This window comes from Egretta garzetta, unplaced genomic scaffold (assembly GCF_000687185.1).
Source record: "Egretta garzetta isolate BGI_Z169 unplaced genomic scaffold, ASM68718v1 scaffold251, whole genome shotgun sequence".
Taxonomy (NCBI): Eukaryota; Metazoa; Chordata; class Aves; order Pelecaniformes; family Ardeidae; genus Egretta; species Egretta garzetta.
Window position 1 is genome coordinate 4,682,517 of NW_009258952.1, and position 23,946 is coordinate 4,706,462.

Sequence of the window (23,946 nt, forward strand, 5' to 3'; positions counted from 1 at the left end):
TGTGTCTGGAGACTCAAAAGACTGAAGGCACATGTGGGTGGTTAACATCTGGGAAGTCATGTCAGCTTCTTATTTATGCAGGGTCATCTTCCGCATTAATGAGTGACTGCTGAATTCAATAAAAACACTATACTGGACACCAGCCAATGAAAGATGTGAGTCATTTATAGAGAGAAGGAAGAAGAAGAGCTTGAATATTTTTACAGTGACTCCAGTTGAGCCTCCTAAGTGGTATTAGTTGTACAGGGGGATTCTGTCAAGCAAAAGCGCACCTAAGAACAAAGACCCCAGATGACTTGACCTTATCGTGAAGAAACTTTACCTCAGCTTTGCTACAGCTCTTTGGCTGACTGCCAGGTCTTGCTGGGAAGGAATTACCTTTTTATATAGGGTGGGGTGACACCCTGTTCTCATGACAACAGAGCGCTCAACTTCAGTGAAATAAAAGGGTACACTAGCAGTGTAGTTTTACACTAACAAAGTAGCTTTGCAGGAAGAAAGGGACACATTGGACATCCTGTCCACTTATGAGAATTATGTGTGTAACTGTGTAGCTTCAGGGGCTCTGGAGGAAGTGGGACCTTTTCAGAGCTCGTGGTTCTTCAGCGTGTAGATTTGATGCCATATTCTCACCAAAATAGCTGGGACCTTGTACCCTGGGCAGTGTCTGCTCTCTAATTGACTGTACAATTGCCAAAATAATTGTCTCAGCATCTCAGAGTCTTATGTCAAATGCTTCTGAGATGCCACTGTGGGAGTCAGCCTTCCTTTTTCTTTGACAATATTCTTGCTTCTGAGACAACCCAAGAAAGCAGAGATCTCTTTTTAACCCATGCTAGAAAATGTGACCCTTCAAGACTCTGTCTTGCCCTGTTCCCTCAAGACTAATTGCTAGGACCTCAAATGGCTGGATTCTTAAATACCATTTTTCCTGACCAGCCCATTCAGTTTCAATCTTTCATGCCAGAGACAGCTTTTAATTCCTTTCCTGCTCCAAAGACTTTTTTCTGGGTGGAGTCTTTTTCAAACAAAATTGACCTTCTTGCTTCATGTAAGGTCTATAGATGAGTTTCCTGCTTTGTTGGCACTGGGAACTCCATGTACTTTCTCAAGGTAGACAAGAAAGGTTGTTTGTTCCCTGTCCTAAAAAAATTCAAAATTGTCCCCATGCTGTCTCACTTGTGGGCTGGTGATATTTGTTTTATTGCATCATGTTTAAAGAATAAGACTGAACCATTGTTTCTGGCATTTCTATGGAGATAATGCATGATGTACCTGAAACTTTCAATAAAGGGTGCAGCACCTTGAACTTTTCCATGATTCTCCCACTCTTTATAAAATATATGAAGTGTTTAAGATAAGGAGCTCCACTTCAGATTTTACCTATACGTCTAGGTGATGAGAGAGAACTAAAGTGCAATGATTCATTCATGTTGTGACCTGTATGCTCTCTGTCCGGATATTATGGAATTAAACAGCCCTGTGGTTTCAATTGCTATTCAAACCCATTGAATATCAGAGAAGGGTATCATTCTTCTCCTCAGTGATGGCTCTTTTAACAAACTTATAGAGAAGTTGAATTTCTGTACATATGAGCTCTGACTAAAGTACCTGACAATTCTAGACCTAAGAACTCCTAAAAGCTTTCTTTGTATTTCTGCCTGTTCTGTGGAATTCCACCTTGACTGTCTGGCAGAAATCTAGTTTCCATCTTGACCCTTCAAAAAGAGGTCATTTTGTATCCTGTTTTCTCACCAACAATTTGAATACTCAAAACCAGTACTTTGCTACTAGACAGGTTAGCCAGTCAAGAAAAAGAGTAAATTGCAAGACTTTATGGCTGGACTCATTTGCACAAGAGTTAGGAGAAGAAACTGCCAAAAACACTTTTCAAGTTATCTTGAAGGAGCTCCACAGAATTCCTTGCAAACTAACCCAATAAAGTACTTCAGCAAGTCTTCTTTTCAGCACTGTACTTTGTAGCAAAAGTTTTCTTTATCTCAGCAGGCCTTTCACTGCACATCTGTCTCACAGAGAGTGAAAATGTTATTTATTTAATGGGATTGCAGAGTAAGTCTTTATTTGTTATCAAGTGACTTGTCCTTTCAAATGAGAAATCATATTCCATATACATGCACTTGCTGCCAGAGCATGCTCATGCCAGAGCAGCAAGACTTTCAGATTGAACAGACCCTCACATTTTATTAAATATTGTCAGCTAAGCATAACTTGAGGTCAAATTCCATGTTCAGTAGATAGATACAGCTGGTTTGTGGGGGAGAGATTTTATTATTAGTTTGCTAATTATGTAAAGTGGGATACTCTTTGAATTACCTTTCACTGATCATCTTAAATTATCAATTTCTTCAAGGAAGCATGTGTTACTTTCCCTGCTCTTTCCAGTGGCTCTTCAAGAATGTCCTCTATTCCTTCTTTAAGCCCCCAGCAATGTAGGCTTCAGCAGAAGAACTTAGGCAAGACTAAGGCCTTCCCTGTTGCTGATCTCCATGTTTTCCTATGGGATTCATAAAACAAGGTACATATTCAGGTAAAGGTGGATCTGTACAGACTCTTAAGAAGGACTGTCTTATCTTGGTACACAGCCTGACAAGATAAGTTGTTGGGGTTGTTTAGCCCAGAGAAAAGAAGGCTCCAGGGAAACCTTCTAGTGGCCTTCCAGTACTTAAAGGGTGCCTACAGGTAAGATGGGGAAAGACTCTTTATCAGGGAGTGTAGTGATAGGGCAAGGGGTAATGATTTTAAACTGAAAGAGGGTAGATTTAGATTAGATATTAGGAAGAAATTCTTTACTGTGAAGGTGGTGAGACACTGGAACAGGTTGCCCAGAGAAGTTATGAATGCCCCCTCCCTGGAAATACTGAAGGCCAGGTTGGATGGGACTTTGAGCAACCTCACTTAGTGAAAGACGGCGCTGCCCATGGCAGAGGGGTTGGAACTGTATGATCTTTAAGGTTGCTTCCAGCCCAAACCATTCTGTGATTCTAAGATAATTGATCCAGCCCACAGGCTTGTTCCAGGACACTGCCTTTCCCAGGATTTATCAGCCCTTTCCCTGCCATGATGCATGCCCTTGACATGGTGAGGCTCCTTTAATGTCATCAAGAAAAATACCAGGGAAAAATATTTACTTGTCACTTGCTGGTGTTCAGACCCATGCAGTTACCACTGGCTGCCATCTACATGGATCACTGTAGTAGCACCAGTTACTTCTGTAGTGTTATTTATTGAAGACATGAAGAGTGTAGAATTTAGTCAGGTATGTACAAGCCTTTGGCACTGTTTCCCATAGCATTCTCCTGGAGAAGCTGGCTGCTCATGGCTTGACAGGCATACTCTTCACTGGGTGAAAAACTGGCTGGATGTCGAGGCCGAAAGAGTTGAGGTGAATGGAGTTAAATCCAGTTGGCAGCCGCTCACAAGCAGTGTTCCCAACAGCTCAGTAATGGGCCCAGTTCCGTTTAATGTCTTTATCAATGATCTGGATGAGGGGATCAAGCACACCGTCAGTAGGTTTGCAGATGACACCAAGTTGGGTGGGAGTGTTGATCTGCTTGAGGGTAGGAAGGCTCTACGGAGGGATCCGGACAGGCTGGATCGATGAGATGAGGCCAGTTGTATGAGGTTCGACAAGGCCAAGTGCTGGGTCCTGCACTTGGGTCACAACAACTCCATGCAATGCTACAGGCTTGGGGAAGAGTGGCTGGAAAGCTGCCTGGCAGAAAAAGACCTAGGGGTACTGGTTGACAGCCGGCTGAATATGAGCCAGCAGTGTGGCCAGGCTTGTATAAGGAATAGTGTGGCCAGGAGGAGTAGGGAAGTGATCGTGCCCCTGTACTCCACACTGGTGAGGCCGCACCTTGAATACTGTGTTCAGTTTTGGGCCCCTCACTACAAGAAAAACACTGAGTTGCTGGAACACGTCCAGAGAAGGGAAACGAAGCTGGTGAAGGGTCTGGAGCGCAAGTCATATGAGGAGCGGCTGAGTGAACTAGGGTTCTCTAGCCTGGAGAAAAGGAGGCCAAGGGGGAGACCTTACCGCTGTCTACAACCACCTAAAAGGAGGTTGTAGCCAGGTGGGAGTTGGTCTCTTCACCCAAGTAACAAGTGATAGGACAAGAGGAAATGGCCTCAAGTTGTGCCAGGCATGGTTTCAGTTGGGTGTTAGGAAAAATTTCTTCACCGAAAGGGTTGTCAAGCATTGGAAGAGGCTTCCCAGGGAAGTGTTTGAGTCCCCATGCCTGGAGGTATTTAAAAGACGGGCAGACGAGGTGCTTAGGGACATGGTGTAGTGGTGGATTGGTAGTGTTAGGTTGATGGTTGGACTTGATGATCTTAAAGGTCTTTTCCAACCTAACGATTCTATGATTCTATGTATGTAATAATGCCCAGCACTTCTGGAAAGCACTTCCATGTGTGTGCAGCACCATCCTTCAGTGCAGGCAGAGCAGATCGGGTGCTTCTGGCAAATTATGGTAGTCCAGCTATGCAAATGGGAGAGGATTCAGCATGTGGCTCTTCTCCAATACTTGTGAAAGCTCAGAGATCTGCAATTTAGGAAGGTAACTTATTTAAGATACTTTTCTGGGAGAGTGATTTTGGAGGCTCAGGAACTGCCTGTGAGGGCACCAGGTCTCAAGATTGGGAATTAGGCAGGAACAGCTTTTTGGTGGGAGGGGGAAGGGCACGGTGTTGCCTAATGGGAGATTCTTGTTTTACCAGCTGCGCCAGTGTCACCGTCACTAGGGTCACTAAAGCCTATCAATCTTTAGGTTGATCTGGAAAGTCTGATAAATCTCTGTGTGAAGAGAGGACAAGAAAACATTAGGATTGATTGTTTTGGGACTTACCTCCTCCTTTGTGACACACAGGAGTACTTACACTAAAATTCTGCTTGTAGTGACTCAGAAAAGAGAATACTTACTTTCTAGAAGAGGCTGGGGGAGAATGTCAGGGCTCCATACAAGGACTGTAGTAAGGAAAAAAAAAGAGCAACTAGACAATGGCTAGCTCTGTTCAGAGGGTCTCAAAACACAGCAGACTTCATGAGCCTGCACTAAGTTGTTACTTTCATGAGTGGTTACTGCTAAATAGGTAAGAATACACCAGTGAATCCTCAACCTTACTGTGCAGATCTGCATGACTTCAGCTGAACAAAGCAGTCAAGGACTGCTCTAAGCAGGAATAAATAGGCTGCTGTGAACTCTTTTTCAGCAGTCTCTGGACTGCACAAAAGCCTTTTGGGCCTCTGGGCAAGATCATTACCCCTATGGGAACCAGCAGAGAGCAACATTCCTGGGTTTTCAAATTTACTGGTAGCTGATAGGACATGCTGGGTTGTTTATGCAAACTGTGTTTTACTGGCAGTGTTTTAGGTAGCTACAGAGGGTAGATATATATATAGATGTTTATTTCGGGGGGGGGGGGGATGTATATAAGGGAAGATTATTTTAAATCTGTCGACTGCGTTTGTCATAAACGCAGGTTTTGCATTTCCTTCAGGCTGGAGACAACAAAACCTGCAAAATAGTTGTCACCTGCGCTGTGTCTGAAATGGTCTGATGTTATTCTCAATCTGCAGTGCTCTTCAGTTAAGAGGAATTACATGTTTACAGATGGAGGGATCATCAAAGTCTTTCCTTTGCTTGTTTATGCTGTTCACTCTCTTGATGTTTAATGCATAATACAAGCAGCTTGATTCATATCTGCCAGCCTGGAGAAAAGTCAGACCACATACAACCATCCCTACACTTTGAGCACTTGTCCTTCCTGGAGAGTTTAGGCCTTTTGTTAATTAAGCTGTTCAGATACAACATATCAGTGTTTTCTGTTATTCAGGTATTTCTGTGATTTTTTTTAACAGTTATCTTTAAACGTGTCCAAGAATTTGTAACAACTGAAAATGGAAGAACTAGTCCCAGAATGGTTTGCTAGACATTTTTCTATCAATACTATTTTTCTAGACATCTGGCACCTGTTCAGGGAACAGACATGAACCATGCAAAGAAAAATAAGCCCAGATCAGTTTTGGCTGTCAGATTGCTAAGGACACCAATGATTAAATTTAAACACATATAGTTAATGCCTTTAAAAGGATGAAAATACTGTAGTTTTGTTTCCGCACTAGTTATTAATGCCTAAAGATATTAAAAGGACTCTTCAAAAAAACTAACATTGCCACAGATTATTTGAATTCATGTCAGTAAGTTTGTTATTTAGAGATCTTAATTGCCACATTCTTTTTTTAGTTCTAAATATACACATGCATAAATTGGCTATTGTTTCTTGTAAAGAATTATTTGTTTGCCATTATGTTCTAGATATTTTTTCAAGCTTCCCCAAAACTATTTTAGATTAAAACTGTATTCCACGGTCAATGTATCCTTTCTGTTCTCATTTGTTATAAGATTTCAATTCCATACTACTACTATTATTATTTTTATTTTTGTTGTTATTGTTATTATTAAATGGCTGAAATAAATGTATGTGCTACAGTTTTGGAAGAGGGAAAAACAAATAAGCACCAACCCACTAAACCTCTAGTTGCGATTTTTTTTTTTTAGTGTATTTTCCTCCATCAAGCCTCCTCCAAGTAACGAAGTCTTTGGATTCGGATACTATTACTATAATCTGTAAGTTACAGGCTGCCAAAGTCACTTAGGAAAATCATGAAGCATACTCCTAGAAGTATTTATGACTATGGTGTTTATCTTATGTTTTTAAGCCAGCAAACCCCACAGAATTTTACATACATTTTCACATTTTTCTTGTAATTTCCTGTAACGTAATTTTCATGCAACTAGTGTGTTGCAAGTTATCTATATTATGATGTGAAGAAAGAACAGATACTGGATTTATATTACGTATTTTAATCTACACATATTTTGGTATTCTTTGCTAAAATATAAGTAACACTGTGGACTTTTTTTCCCCTAAAATTTAAAAAAATTGTAAAAACACATCAACCCTGTATAGAGGAGAGATTAAGAAATACATTGCCAAGGACAATGTTTGACACAGTTTTCATGAACAAATTTACTGATTAACAGAGCTTCTAAAAGTTTTCTAACTAGAATCATTCTAACAAAAAACAATTTTAAATGTATTGTTTTCTAAAAATGGACGTTTGAGTTCATATTTTCTGTTTTTTTTCTTATTATTACAAGTGATCGAAAATGGTAAAAGTCGGTAGAAGGCTGAAAAATATTAAGATAATGTTTTTAAATTGAAAAAAACAGTCCATCTTGATACGAAAATAATTCCTAGTCTCTTCCTGTAAGCTGTTCTTATTTTTCATCTAGCTGTATCCCTCGTATGATGATATGTTGTTGCTTTGTTACAAGCAGAGTCTAGAAGAGCTGCCAGATATTGGTGGTGTTGATAGCAGTTGTCATACCTACTATTTTAATTCATTTGGCCCAGGTAGAGAACAGTTTAAAAAAAAATGTGTGGCAGGGGTAAAGTGCAGTGCACTAAACCTACCTCGGAAATTCTCTACGCAAATGTTCATAACGGTCCATGTGTTCCCATTTCCTTGAGCAGGCTTGCCTTCTGTGTGCCAAATCCTTATTACATGGGGTTCTTTTTCCTTGAAGCTCATATTTTATGATGAAAGGAAGACAAACATATTTATCTCCTTTTTTTTTCTTTACTTAACTGTGTCATCAAGAGCAGCTGAAGCTCAAATATGCATCTTTTTTTTTATGCTTCCAGCTAGATTCAGAAGCGCTCTTCAGTCAACCAATATAATTGGATTTGGTGATTGGAAACAACAAATTGTTTGCAGATATTCCTTTACCCCTCTCCAAAAACCCTCCTGTCTGCAAGAATTAACATTATGGGGCCAGGGAACTGGAAGAAAATATTGCTCACAAAGGAAACTTGGTAATAAAATAGGATAGGGTATAGTTATCCTATAAAGTAAGATAGACAAGTGCACATCAAGTTTTACACTTTTCTCTAGATGTACTTGACTCTTAGTGACATGAAAAGGTACTGGCAGTGAATCACCATTGGCAAAGCTATGTTATAAAACCCTATGAGCCTAGTATACAGAAGTGTGTTTTGCCCAAAGAGTAAGCTGCCCCACAGGAAAACTTGCTTTCTGCTTGAAATGATGCTGCTCATCTTGCTGAAATTGAAGACTGTGCCATATTCAAGATTCTATGCCAGTGCTAGGGTTAAGTACAATCAATATGAAAGCAAAACTTCATTCATTTAAGCTCCTGACAGAATGATGGATAAAATTGAATACATCACATGAAGAGCCAGCTCCATTATCCAGGGCAGATTATCTGGCATGCACATAAATAATGCCAGGCCAGTGGGACACCTAAGGTTGGGGAGAGTACCATGTAAATACAACTGCTCTAGTGATGCTTAACAGCAACCTAAAACCACTTTTTAAATTCAGACATCTGTGCGTGAGTCTTTTTCCAAACAGGTGAGCAAGAGTGATGTCCTGAAAGACGGATTAGGGAAATTGAACTGATTTATCTCAATTGTTAAAAGTGAATTTTCAGAAATACCTTCTTTTTTAGGTTGCTATCCTTCATTCACCCAAAATTTTTCTGAACTGCTGAGTACACATGTGACTAGTATAAGTTACAGAAACATGTACCTCGGCACCCCTGAGTTGCTGAGCGGTTCTAGTTGTATTGATGTGGACCACAGTGGCATAAGAAGGTGGCTGATTCCTCAACAAACATATAGGCTGGTGTTTGCCATAAGAACATTCATATATTCGTAGGCACAGCAGAGCGTGTTCATGCTGACCGCTGCAGGAGTCCACACATCCACACAGTTCAGAGGACCAAACTGTAAATAGTTTGAGTTTCTTATTTTTAATGGAGTGAGGAGCCTCCAATGAGATGGTCAGAGCACTTACATCAGGTGTTTGAAATACCTAATGTAAAAAGTCCCTAAATCATCTAATCTTACTTCCTGTAAACAAAAGGCCATGTCATTTTTTTCTCAAAAAAATTGATTAAAGAGGACATTTAGTACACTGCCTAATATAGTTTTAAAGACTTAGAAGGATCCATTTTATACTCTGTAAAACATACCCAAAACATTTCAAGGTTGACTGTGCCTAAATTCAGCTTCTAATCATTGGATCGGTTATATGTTTACCTGAAACTTGTCTTCCCCATTTTGTTTTCCCCATTTTCCACTGTCAGATATCCATGTGTACAACATGGTAAGTGGCTTCTCAGTGTTTCTTCAATAATGAGTAGATACGAGGCTCAAGAAGTTTAAGTTAAAAAGCTTTTCTTTTTAGAACCTCAATTATTCTGTGGTCCTGACATTTATTTTTCGTTCTTGAGACGTAGATGAGCCAGGCATTGTTCCATTGGTAGTTTTATGGATTCTGAATTTGTACAGCAAGAACAAATTCGTGTTTATACTTGATTTTCATCTCTATGTGTATAAGGGCCACATTAACCTTTCCTTTTGCCACAGTGTGTGGGGCTAGCCAGCATGATCTCATACTCCGTCTGCACTACTTTCCATTCTCCCACTCTTTCCAGTCTCCCACACTGGCTAGATTTTTTGTTTCCCGGTGTTCTGTTTAAGTACAGTTAAATGCAATGGGTTTTGAAGTTGTTATCATTGAACTGTAGATTACAGTAAAGTGTCCTCTTGGTTTTTTTTTAATCCAGAAGTTGTGTAATCTGCCAACTCCACCATAGTATGTTTTAGCTTGCATTGAGACATTATAAAAGTAAAATATTAAACAGCTCTGGAGCAAAACCCAATTCCTAAGATAAAATGTAGATATCAACCCTTTTCTTTGATGTCTTCTGCCTTAAGCTTTGAGATGTGTCAGAGAGTTAGCTTTTAATCCATTTTAATGTGCATTATTAATACCATGTAATTTATGCTGTTGTTTAATTATGTTGCTGTAGGGTACAAAATCAGAAACCTTGAAAACAATCCAAGTACATTAAATCAAGGCAATCTAGGTAAAGTATATGACCCATAATCTTTACATGTGTATGAAGTGTTTGGCAAAATCTAGTCTTTGTTAAAGCATGATGTCTGGCACTATGTACTATTAGCCTGTAAATCTTTATGGATGTAGATCCAGTTTATTTATGCTGTTATTTATGCCCAAGACTGACATCTGACTAACCAGTCATCACCCCAGGTAATTTTTTTCAAGTACTGAAGTCGGGTTGGCCGTTTGCCAATTGTAGAGAATTTCCTCAGTTTTTCAGTTGTTAACTAAAGGTTAGTATTTTTTTCAGTTGTTCCGATATGAGTTAGGACTGAAAAGAACCTGAGAAATGGATTTAGGCTGGGAAGGAGGAGTTTTCAGAAGCAAAATCCATTTAGTAAGATGATACGGGTCAACATGCCAGCAGTGTGTACACAATAGATCTTCTGAAGCTTCACTACATGAGGCTTTACTGGTAGTACCAAGGTAGTCGAGTGCCCGAGTAAATTCAGTTCATGAGGAAGAAGCAGCTGGTTGAAACTAAAATCTAGCAAAGCATGAAGGAGATTGATCGAGTAAAGCACTTTGAAGAGTTTTAAAGTTCAGTCTTCTTGATTGAGGACATAATATCTCATTCGGTCAATTCAATCTGTAGTTTAGGAGAGCTTTAAGTTTCTCACTGACATGAAGCTCTCATATTGCAGTATCTGTCAGTCATTTTCCTCTCTCTGTTTTTCTCCGAAACTCCCATTTTTTGCTGGTATTCAGTGACCTACCCTCACTTCCGACAGTACATTACAACAATGAGTTGCTGAGAGTGATGAAGCCAAGAGTTCTTAGGTAGCTCTACATAGTTCTGCACGTATGTATTTTTAATCCTACCAAAGCAGAATATCGTTTTCACCCAGTATTATCAGTGAAAGAAGCTGAGGAGGATGACTAGCACACTTGACAAATGCCAGTCTCTCACTTGTGGTGTTAAAAAATGCATAGATGCTAGATAATTATCTAGCATTCATTACAGATATATAATATCAGAAGAATATGGAAATAAAATGAGGACAAGGAGAAAATTAAACTGCCAAAGCATCACTCCTTAAAGTTTTCCTCTTCCTCTCCAGCTCCTCTTTTCCTGGAAATGCTATTGATCTCTGTAGCAAATTTATCAGAGCTTGGTTTTGCAGAATTGAGCCTCCAATAGAAAGAAATGTAAAAATGTTGGAAAGTTTCATACCTAGAAAAAAACCAACAGAATATTCTTTGTTTTCTAGAAAAATCACTGGATTTTAGCATTTAGGAAAATGGGATTGTTTTTTAGACTATTCCAGTGTCAAAAAGGATGCTATGGGTAATAACCCACAATATGAAATATTACTCAGACAAACCTGATAGCTGTCATTAATTAAATATATCTCTGAGAACGTCATGTACGTTTAGCCCTTACTGATTTTTTTTGATAATATGGAAGTCTGTTAATAAGTAACATTGTTGAGATTATTAATTTAGGATAATTTGATAGGAACCTAATTGTTTCATATGTTTGACAAATAGAAAACAGAGAAAATTATTTGTATTATTTTAAGAAATAGAAAGCAAGCTCCTGGAAAGCTTTCTGCTGAAATCACTAAGTTTAATAAAAGCTGAAAAATGAAACAAAGTAAACATATGTTGCTTACATTTTTAGTTGATTCTGAATGAGGCAGCACTACAAGTGTGCTGAAGGATACCATGGAAATACAAAATAATCTGGAGGGTAATGGACAGTTCTAAATGGGTTTTAAATTTAGATAACCATTACATAATGCATTCCAGACACATGGTATTCTATATAAGCATTGTTGCTGCAGAATGCTCAATAATGTTGTTTAAGCTCTTCCAGCCCTCAATACGCCTCCTTCAAGTCACTTTTCAGACTTAAGTAGATAGAAATCTGATTGTAGTATTGCTGGAAGGGGAGATTGCTTATAAGAAGCCCCTGACTGTGCTTATAATCTCTTCAGTGTAGCTAAGATAATGTTTATGTTTACCTACCCAACAAAACACAGAAAAGAAAGGTATCGGTAATGATATCAGTTGTCCCACAGTCTAGAAAGCTTAGGCTTCTTTCAAAATCAGACCCTGATAGGAGTCCAAATAAAATTCCTAACAATAGCAAAGTTATTCAGTTAACTGTTGGTCCTCCAGCCCTCACTCACTGATGACAGAGACTGGTAGATATAGGGGGGACTCCACATGCAGTCACCTGGTACCAGCACACCACCTGAGCTACAGCTGTGGGTTCCTTCTTAGTGCACCTACAGTTTGATTCCCACCACAGATGGAACTTAATTTTGTCTCTGTCTTGACTGCATTTACCACCACTGTGAACTCATTAGTTACGTGGTAGATTGTCCCTCTAGATATGGATTGGTTTTGTTTTAAATACTTGCATATTGGTTTGAAAGCTTTCAAGCACATGTTTGAGGCATCACATGGAATATTAATGGTAGGGTGATACTTTCAAGTAGATATGTATGTAAAAAAATACATGGCAGTTCAAGAGTTAGTAATATGTGTTTCAGTTGCCCAGAATGATTTTTTACAAAGGACTGCCTGTTCACCTAAAAGAAGAATCATTAAAGGTCCTTTGCTGTGGGTTAAAACCTGAATGCAGCATTGCAAAGCAGGTCACCCCTTATTTTCCTATATTCTTTTGAGTCTGTGGATTGCTGCCTACTTCTGTGCATAGTTTCTATTCTGCTGATGAAACTTCAGATTGACCATTCCTGGAGAATGTGTGGAACAGCACACAAAGCCTACTGCAGTCTTTTTCTAGGCTGGGAGAGAGGAAAGGAGACCTTTTTTTGAGTTTTCTCTTTCAAAAGTTCTCATAAAGATTTCTTGTTGCAGCAAAAGATGTAGAGTGTTCTGGGGGAAAAAAGCAATTCTCAAGTAGATGGTGGTCATTCAAATGTGGGTCATTATGACACTTAAATTTCCATTAATAATTACTGATAGTAAACAAAATTTCAAGACTTTACAGTGAAAAAATTACTCCAGGAACAAAAGGTAAAGAAGGCTTTCCCAAATTAAAGCATAAATGGAGTAAATGGATTCTATTTCAATGGGGCTGCCCTGCTCTGATAGCTCTCCCATATAAACGTTGCCATTCAAAACTAACATATTTCTCCATAGTCTCTGATAATAACACTCTGATAGTGTGGGGGTCAGCACAAGGCAGAATAAAAACGTACAAACAAAATATAGTGCCACGCAGCAGTAACTGTAAGCAGGTGATTTGGAAAACATACAGACAAATCAGGTGTGGAAGTCAGAATAAAAAAAAAAAAACAAGAAATCAAATAGCAATAGAAAAATTGTTTGAGTCTGACACAAGTAAGTGTGCAGGAAGTGAAAGAAATGCCTGAATATAGAGTTGCAAATTGCGACAATAAAGTACGCAGTGCTGAGGTTAGCCTGTACAGCATCTAACTGCCAAGGTGATAAATGGCAAATAACGCAAATAATGAAGAGCCGGCGTTCACAGGTGAAGCACAGTGCTTCTGCTCTGTACGGAAGCACCGGCTCTGCCGGTTTCTCCTCTTCTTTCCCATTTGCTATAACTCCTCGACGATGCTTGCTGAAGAGGCCGTTGGGGAAGAGCCTCAGCACAGCCACGGGCGCACACTTCTGTTTGGCTGGTCGAAGGCCTCCTGGGGAGCATAAACCACCCTTCTTGCGCCTTACCCGCCTGTGCGTGTTTAGTTCCTCTTGCTGCGGTGTCTCTCAGCAACAGCAGAGCACTGAGGCTCTGCTCAAGTGTGTCGCTGAGACATGCCTTGGCAGCGTTCACGTCTGAAGAGTCACTCCTGTTCTGGTCTGCTGGAACTCCTGACTGCGTGTACAAAAGGGGCAGAATAGCAGGAAGTGCGAGGTGGGAAAAAAAAAAGGTGTGAGATAAAGTAGCTGAGGAAAGCAGCGCTCATTTACCTTCTGTTCCACTGGCTTCCTCCTGCTGTGACTTGCTTCTGCCCAGCTTCATGTGACAAGAGTTTCCCTAGGTTATTACCCATGTCACTGTTTAATTCCTTAACTAATGGATACTGTATGTTTGGACAGGATGTATGATTTGCTTCTTGGATATAATGATACAGAAAATTCACAGGCATCAATAAATAATTGTACTATCCTGGCAATATGTTTTCCTGATGCCTCTCATTTAGTATATCAACTTTTAAAATGTCTGTTGCAGTGGTGGCAATAGTATTAGATTATTTTTATATGGGAATAGTCTGGTTGTTCTATCATCACAAAAGGATGAGCAGTGTCTAGTTTATCTATGTGCAGACTACATTATTGTCTCACAAAACAATGTCCCAGTGCTAGGATTGCTTCATTAAGTTTACGCTACATAGACATAATTATGCAGGAGCTAAGAATAGCTCATCTAATTGAAAATAATGATTATAGAGAAAGAACGGGTTTGATCACTGTTACTAAGCAAGCACATACCGTACAACCATTCATGAACTGCATGGAACACATATGGGATTATACGGTGTATTTGTTTTGATTAACAGTTTCTTTACCCCATCCTGAGTACAAGTCGAAGGTGTTATTGCTTATTTGCTCATTACCTTTTTTCTCAGAGACCTAGAGGGACCTGTGAGAAGGCAGCATGAGCTGATACTTATCCAGTAAATGATGACAAGCTCAGCTTTGAAATAACATTCAACATTTATCGTGCACACATTTTAGGGAGGATGTAACTTCAGTAAATCTTCTCCAGGCATCACCAATGAAACTGTCTGTGTGGGGTTTTTTATGTCTGTGTTTATACTAGTACCCTACGGGATTAAAAATCCTTTTAGAAATGCAAAGTCTGCCATACTGTTAATCTCTTGGTGCTCATTCTGGTTAATGCTAACATTTAATTCTTGCTTCGTCTGAAACACATATCTTTATTCCTTGAAAATAAAACTGAATTCTTACAGCAAAGTTGTTGAAAATTTTAGTTTGTTTGATTGCTGTTGATTTAGTATCACCAAGCACATGGGATAAAAGTTGCTGCTGCTGTTGTCCTCTTAACTAATTTTTTTCTTACTTAAGTGTCAGTTTTCTACTCGAATGTTACGAGAAAATTCCTGGGATCATGAAATTTAATATATCTGGTTTAGAAACGTTATTAATATCTCTCAAGGCTCAAAAAACTGTACTGGTTTGCCATGTTTAGCTTCCCCTCCGTTCTAATGAACCATTTCATAGCTCTAGGCTATGTGCTAATGCTGTAGAGGCACAGAGAGATCACTGCCATCAGGAATTTCTAAATAGATGACTGTTTAAAAAATGAAGTGGGGACGGAAGATGGGACAAACAGTGATGCAATCCTGCAGTAACACAACTATCAGTTTGCACAGTCTGGAATCAGAGACGCTTGCACGAGCTGTTCTTGAAGCTTTTTAAGAAATAGCAGAAGGAAAGAAAGTGGAAGCAGAGGGCAGATTACTTTATGGAAGTATTCCAAACTGTTGTCTTGACTTCAGAAAAGTTGCCTTTTCAAATTGTTTTGGATTTGAAATTCAGTGAGTTATGAGAATTTAATACTGTTAAGTCCCCATTTATACAAATGCTTATTCCAGCGTCAAACACATTTTCCATCACATTCCTTTCTAACATGGTCTGATTGTAGAAGACATTTCTCAGTTTTTTGGGCCAACACAGCTGAATTTTCCCTTCAAAAAATTTTACATGGAACCCAGCACTGAATATTATCTTTGAAATGTTGTAAAGTTAATAGCATTCTGCAGTCCGCTTGAACACCGTGTATCCTGGGCTCACAGACCCTGGTTTAGGAGTCAGTGTGGTGGCCCAGTCTGACCTTCTGTAGACAGTCTGGTAACATGTATTAAAATCATAATCCCAGGTTTCAGTCGATGCTATTTTTTCTAGTTAGAAATTCTAACTATAAGTTTGGGTTATAAACTGTGTGCCTACAAGTAAATGTGATACAAGGGTGATCAGGACTAAAGAACTGAGAGGAATAACCTGTTGATTCTGAGATACTGTGACTGATTTGCAGTTACTTATAGCAAGTGGGCATGAGTGTACTATATAGTGTAGTGTATGGTAGCTGAGGACAGCAGGCCTTTGCTCGCACATTATTGATGCAAGTCATAAAAGACTCCTCTGCATTTAAACTGTTTTCTACTCCATACAGAACTGCACATGCAAGAGCTAAAGCTGATGCTGCGGATCAGGCTGCTCAGGCTGCTCGCCAGGAATGTGATATTGCAAGAGCAGTTGCCAGAGAACTTTCACCAAATTTCTACCAACCAGGTAATTATAGATTGGATTTTTTGTGGCTAGTTGTTTTTCTTGCCGTAAAAGGGTTCTGTGTTAAGTTAAAAAGTTTATTTCATTTTTAATGTCCTTTATACAGAAACAATAGTTGTGTAAGTAATGAAGAGTGTACATTGCTCAAGGAGATTTGTTTTCATCTTTTAATCATTTGGTGACTGTTGCTTTATATCAAAACAGTTAAGTGTCGAAAAGTCAGTACCAAGCATACAGCTTTGCCTCAAATTAATAGCTTCTTCAGGATGGTATCAAAGACAGACTTCATAGAACATAAACCAACAGAAATTTGGGTTATTTCTCGAGTGTGTTTATTAGGGGAAAGATCCTTAGCTTTTTTACTGTCCAAGGGAATTCTTGACAGTCTTCATTAGCTAAGGCCTGAGTTCTGGAGAGTGCTTTACCGTTACGCATATATATTAGCTGTGAGGGAATCTTCCTCTGTGATGCCTGTGGTGCTCCGTGGAACATTAGTCCCATACTCAAGATATCCTAGAATTAAGCCTGTGTCACCGATATCAACACTGCAACTCATTTTTACCTGTCACATAAAAAGAAACAAAGTGGGTTTTGCTTTGGGTTTTTGGTGTCTTTCCATGAGTTTAGTATATTTGTGTACTGCTCTTTAGCTTAAGATTGAATAGATAAAATGGAACTCCACTTGCCAATTTAATATGTTTTCATGTCTGTCCTTTCTTTCACCTGTCAAATGAGTTGAGTCATATCTTGTTATGACTTTTCAAGGACTTCAGTTGTATGCTAGTAGAGATTATAGCTCTGAGATTCATTTTCACTTACCTTCATCTTCTGCACATCCTTGTTTCAGACACAAACTCCTTTATCCTTAAATGTACCCATATGGTGGATGCAGGCTAATATCATGACCTGCAAAATCAAAAAACAACAATATTTTTCAACATTTTCTAACACTCCATCTATTTCCTTCAATTTTTATTATAAATGACCTCTATATATGACTTGTTGCTAAATCTTTACTGTCAGTTAACTTAAAGAATACTTGTTTTCTTCTTTATTCCAAAGTATTTAGTTGTAGAGAGCAATCTGTGTATTTTGAGGTTGGGAGGGTTGGGGCACTCTTTTTTTATTTGTTTAGTGCATAACTCAAGGGCTGGGCACCTCATGCAGGTTAGAATCTCCATTCCCCTTATCAGTCTTGCAACCCTTCTTTGTACTCATCCTGATACAAATTCATCTTACTTGAGCATGGCTGTCCAGAACTGTAGGTAAAGCTCAACAGAACTATTTCCAGCAGTAAGACTTCACTAGCTTTAAAATGGTATCAGTGTGTACCTTTCACTGTTGGAAATGACCTCAATACAACCTCTCCTGTGGACTTGTATTAGTGGCCCATACTTACTCCTATGATATCCAAGTCTTTTTCTTTTTTCATTATTTCATTCCTCCATCAACTGATGAACTCCCAGTTTATAGCAGCAGTTCATTTTACAGTCGTAAGTTAAGAAGTCATGAGCTTAGCCATGTAAAGAACTAATAAAAGGCACCCTGTCAAAGGAAATCTTGATAGAGAATGGGAGTAAGAGGGAATTAAAGCATTTGGAATGAAAGTATTTCAAAGCTGCCAAACCCTTGAAATAAAGAAATGGCTAGAGTACTCGAGAGAAAATGTAAACATCTGATGGTGTGAAATTTGACACGAAGAAATCCCCCAGATCAACAATTTGTTAGGTATCTTTTTTTACTTCCTGCCACAGGATATGAAGCAGCATTGCAGACAAATTAGCTGAGATTTGGGGAAAGAACATGCCAAATTCTTATTTTTCTCTCATTTAAAATTTTTATTCCAGTTACAGAAGGGAAGAGTTTGTATCCTTTCCCCAAATGCAGCTGTATATGTTTACAGTGATGTAACAAAATATTTCTCAGTCTAATTATTCTTTGTGCGGAAATGTCTTATCAGTTAGATACCTACCTATCAAAAGATAAATACCTCTTTTGAGGTCTAAATTTTAAATTTCCTCATTATTTTCAAGACGGCCAAATACAACATATTTATACACATTTGAAAAAAAATCACTATTCCCTTTGCTTAACTAACTTTAAGATGCCAAGATGTTAACTAAATTTCAGTTATCCCAAGTAAACTGCAGCAGAACCAGATTCATACATCACTGTGATCCTTTCAAATAGTATCATGTCAGAGATACTTCCCATCCTCAGTGCTCACAGCGCCTTTTCCAGATATTTTCAGATCCTTTCTGAGTGGTACCAGTTCACCCTGAGACTCACCTGTACACATACCTACTTATTTAAATATTTCCCAAGTGTCATGCTACGAGTTACTGGACAATGTTATCATTAGCTTTTGTCATGTATGGTAATAAATTAGATAAATATTTTTAAGTATTTACATTCAGTCACACAAAGAGCAGTAAATACCTGCTTTTCAGATAGCATTTTTCATGTTTGAATGAAAACAAGGTAACCATTATCACTTCCTAATAGCAGCTTCTCAGTTTTCTTCTGTCGCTTGAACTTTTTATTTTTTACAGTACCTTTATAAGTTTCTGTTAGTGCTACTGCAAGGTAATGATAAGTGTTGTATTTCAGCCTCTGAAAGTATAGTTAGGAGAAAGCTTTCCATTGTGCTGAATTGTCTTGAAAATAAGTTATTGTGGGAAAGTGTAGTTTTTCTCTCACTGCTTGAACTGTTTAGTACAGTAGGCAAGCATGCTGTCAGCAGTGAATAAATGTATGTAGTATGTCAACAAGTCTCTTGAAAGAAAGAGGGGAAAAAAGTGAAATACAAATACCTCTGTAAACAACAGTTGAGCATTTTTTCTGTCTTAATGAGTGATCTCTGCATTACCTGTGGCCTAAGTCCATTTAAATATTTGAAAATATTTTGATAAAGCTCTTAAATTTCAGATCCTTAAAAAACAACCTTCTGGGCCATATAGCCTAGTATTGCACACATTTTATAATTACAGCGAGTATTCATCACTCATTGTACCATGATGGTTCTTACTTCCCAATTACTTTCTCTCGTTTCCATTTTGTGTTCATTAAGACATTCATCAGAAGCTGCCAAGAGGTTCTAGCTTTGTAATGTAGTGTAAAAGGAGATTGAAAGGAGAACAAAGCGGTAGGAAGCAAAGTAGTATTCAGCGGGTGAGAATAATAATGTCAGTCTGAGTCATGAATATTGAGGTACCATAGAAATCTTGAGATTTAGCTTTCCCAGTAACTGATTACCTTAATATTTGCATATAAGGAAAGCAAGTATGATTGAAAGGGTCACTGCCATGGTGTAAGGTCTTACAAGGTTACAGGGAGCTGTTTTCCCTAAGCTTGTTCCCGCTGGCCTCTGGCAAGACCCTGCTTCTGCTTTTGCTGTAGCAGAGGTTTGGCTGGTGAGTAATAGCTATGAGGATGGTATGTCTTTGCAGAGCCCTACCCACAATGCTATACATTTTGTACATATAACAGATGTTGCAGTCTTTATAGAGGCCATAATTTACAGGCCTTTTTATCATCAAATAAAACGAATTTTGAGAAATCCCAGCTCTGACCTGTTTGTTTCCTCCAGGCATCACTAAACTTGTAGATGTGTCAAAAGAGAGCATACCAGGACAGGAAACAAATGAAACCTGAGTCATATCCTCATTCAAGGGAGTTGTCTAGGGGTGGTTTGAGATTGTCTTTGCTTAGAGAAAAACAATAAATGCTGGTTTGTGTCTCTTGTTAAAACTTAGAGAAGGGCAAATGACTAATGGGAGTGCTGTATCAAAGGTGTAACAGAAAAGAAAGGCTTTTGATACCCAGAAAAAGGGGAAATATTGTTCTATGCTTGCACAAGGTTAATGGATGCTTTGACTTACCTGTTCATTCTAAATTCTACAGGCCACCTCTAGTCTTGTAAACTGTTGGAGGTAAGCTAAAGTATGAACTTGCACAGCCTGGATAGCTAAGCCGTAATTGTCTGTGCGCATATATATCCTGCAGCAAATGGGTACTGCTCTTTCATTCAGTTTGAATGAATAACATTTGATTAAATGAAAGAGGGGTAAAACTACTTTGCTGCAGGGTAAGAGCAGTCTGGGCTCTTTACCATGGAGCAATTAAGGTCTGGAAATTCAGATCTGAATTGTTTTATGGCAGATTATTTGTCAGGCCAGCCAGCTGCCGGGTGAACATACATGGCTCACCCGAACAATTCATCCAGCCTTTGACCTCCTAAACAAGGCAAGAGAGAAATCAAGGAGCAGTTTATCAATTAACGCTCTCTAAAGAGGGAGACAGAATTTCTTTAGGTGAAATATACGAGCAGAGAACAAGGATTTTCTAACAAAAAGAATAAGAATTTGTCATTTTTAACCAGCATTTTTTCCTGTAATATTCAGTTACTGTTACAGCATCAGTATTAATATGCTGAACTTGTTTCAGAAATAAGCATGTTAAGCTTATGCTAAGGCAATTTCTAATGGCCTCTAATGCTTAAAGAGCAACTGTGTTTTCCTTCTCTTTTGACCAGTGGTGGATATCTATAGCCTTGGAAGAAAACACATCCTTCCCATCTTCCTCCTCTCTGCCATCTCCACCTGGTCCAGTTCACAAAATGCAAACTCCATATGGACAGGAAAGACAGATTTCTGTCTGATGCTAATTAACTGGAATGTACTGGCGAAATGCATGTGGACCAGGCCAGATATTTTTATTTTAAAAGCCAATTACAATGAGCATTTTGCCAGGTTAGAGTTACCAGCCGTGCCATCAGTTTGTGCCTTAAAGCATACGGAAGCTCTCTAGTTATTCTTAGTCATAGAAGAGCCTGTTCATTTTCTGAACTTACTCAACATACAGCTTCATCATCCTTGTACAACTGTTGTCGGGATTCTTGCTATGGCGTCTTTTCTCTACAGTTTATTGCTTCCATCCTCTTTATACACAACTCTGGAGAAGCCGGAGCTTGTAGAAGTATCCTAAGGCACTTCTGTTTTATCTAGTAATCAAAGAAAAAAGGTGTGTTAAAAGAAAAGGTATTAGTTTCAAGCTTTATTCTTGTTCTCCCCTTTCTTTTTGTAACTCTTGCCATACCAGTGTTCACAACTTGATTTCCAAATCTATCACCAGTCTCATCAAGCCCTGGGTACAGATGCCCCCACCCTCCCACACCTTTCCTTTCACCCATCCAGCTTGCTGGCACTCTGCACCCATCCTGCCCCACTGCCATACACGCATGCTGGCTCAACCCACTCCCCGAGTTCCTGAGTGCATCTGGGACAAGGGAGCGGGCTTGGGAGAAGGCAAGGGAATGAGAGGTTGCAAAGGAGTAGCCTTGATTCTTCAGGATGCTTTCTCAATCTCTCCAAGATACTTTTGAGTCACATAATCAAATGGTTTGCTTAGAAAAAAAGGCACGTAATTAGTTTTGAGCAAATTAACTCTTAAAACTAATAACAGAGAACCAGTTTCCTCCAGAGAGATAAAGCTGTTACTATCAGTGTAATTTTCACAGGCTTTGATTAAGTACTGAGCTAGTTAATTTGCATCTAGATACAACTTGTGGTTGCCTAGTAAAGGCTAAAGGATCTGACTACAGAGCTAGCTAAGTAGTCAAGCAACTAGCCTGGACTAGCTTCAGTGCTGTCTCAGCTATGTTGCTATCTTGAAGTAGCTTTTTGAATTCTAGCCTAGGTATACCTGTCTCAGCTGCCACCACAGGAGTGTTAATTACAGGTATAATCTGAGACAAAGAGGTCAGTGTTACCTTGGAGTTTTATTTGCCTCCTTTCTGCTGTTCAAAATTATTCATTTTCTCCCCAAGAGAACCATTCCTTCCAGGACACAGAACCTGCCCACTGTTGGCCTGCTCCAGTAAATTTCTATATTGGTCTGTCACAGTGTCCATCAGCCAAGGACAAGATGAAGTAGGGTCTATCACATGGGAGTATTATCACAGTGTCAACGTTTCCATTATAAATCCTATTTATAACTGCATCATAAATATTTGTTCCATGTTGAAATTCATCTAACAAGGTCTGTACTGTGAGAACTTCCCTTACAGTGCTAATTTTCACTAGAGTAGGGTGATTTAGTTTGAAAGGATTTTATTATACTAGTGAAGGCTGAAATTATGTTGAAAAAGGTTAGGTTTCTTATGTTATTTTTTCAACATGTGATATGGGTTATATTAGCACATCTCTATAGCTGTGCTGGTTGCAGTGCCTTGTACTACTTGACCATAAGCAGTTAATGCTTGCTGTGGGCTTTTTTGATGTTGTTTTATAGGAAATGGGGAATGAGACATGTATTCCAGAGGAAAGGGTACAACATTAGAAAAAAATAATCTTTGCAGCTACGTTCTACATTTGTCAAGGCCAGAGAAATAGATGGCTAATATACATGGCATTTTATTCCAAGAAAGTCTGCAAGACTTAAGGCTTACATAGAAGTAGAGAGAGTGTAGAGAGAGATCTGAAAAAGAAAGATGTTATTCAGATTATAGACCTAGGTAATGCGGAGTAATGTAGTATTGTTCAGTATGATTAGAAGATCATACTGAGATTTTGGAGATTTCTACCTATTAGTCTTGTAACTGTTATTCACTCAGATCATAATCTGAACAGGAGTCACACCTGGAACTGAAACACGGCCAGCATGGAATTGGTAGTTGAATTTTTTTGTATGGTGATATTAAACAGGATGAAGATTGTAAAAAGAGAAGGTAGAGGGACCAAGAACAGAGTAATCTGAGTTTATCTTCCTTGAAAGTACAGTTAAAAAGTGAAAGAAAAATGAGGGGGAAATAAAAGGATGAATCATGGAGAATTCTTCCAGAAGAGCAGAATGGCCAGCTCTGTCAAAGGAGGATGAGGATAGAGTACTGATACTGAAATCTGACTAAGAAATCGGCAGAGGCTTCTCAAAAAGTATCAGATGAAGAGTAGAAGGTATTTTGTCAGGGGCAATTGCCAAACTGTGAAGAGTATGGGATAGATTCGAAGAAGAGGAGCAGTAAATGGATATTGCAAACTTAGAATTTAGAAATGAAAACTCAGAGCGCAGAGGTGAAGGGGGAGAGATGACACCGTGTGAGGTCAGAATGCTAAGTGTCATGATGAGAGGTTTCTCTTAAAATACAAATGATCAAGAATATGTTGGGAAAGAAGCCAGAATATGATGGAAGACTAAGCAGATCACATGCCCTAGTTTTTCCAGCATTAAACTGATTGTTGTGTTTCTGTAGTTCTGGCTTTTGCAGTGCAGCAGTCAGTTCTGTTAGCCCACTTCAGAGTCTTAAGCTTTTTAATTGATTCCGTTGCTAGATACAAGAAATTAATTTTGCTAGAAGTGCAATGCAGCTTAAGGAATACTGTTTCTGAATATTGAAAAATACTGGATTAACCCTCTATCTACCCTCCCAAGAAAATTCATAAAACCATACATTTTAAAAGCAGTAAATTTTAGATATCTCTGGTTTACTCCTGCTTTTGCATCTTTCAAGTCCATAATTTCAAGTGGGTTTTCTATAAACACAAGGGGATAAAGGAAACTAATAAAAAAAAAAATGAAATCTAACATTATCATACAATGATGAATCCCTTTGAAATATCTGAAGTTTAAGTCAAGGCAGTAATGCATATCTAAATCTGTGACTAGAATCAGTGAGTCTA

The 23,946-nt window shown here is 38.8% G+C and overlaps 1 protein-coding gene across 6 annotated transcripts in view; it reads left to right on the forward strand.

Annotated features, from left to right (window-relative positions):
• JPH1 (junctophilin 1) overlaps positions 1 to 23,946 on the forward strand; it is an 89,699-nt gene that overhangs the window by 42,425 nt on the left and 23,328 nt on the right. For all 6 annotated transcript variants that reach the window (XM_035890080.1, XM_035890076.1, XM_035890078.1 and 3 more), the window contains exon 3: positions 16,155 to 16,273. In XM_035890080.1, coding sequence (XP_035745973.1) covers positions 16,155 to 16,273 — 119 coding nt within the window. The remainder of the gene's footprint in view (positions 1 to 16,154; positions 16,274 to 23,946) is intronic.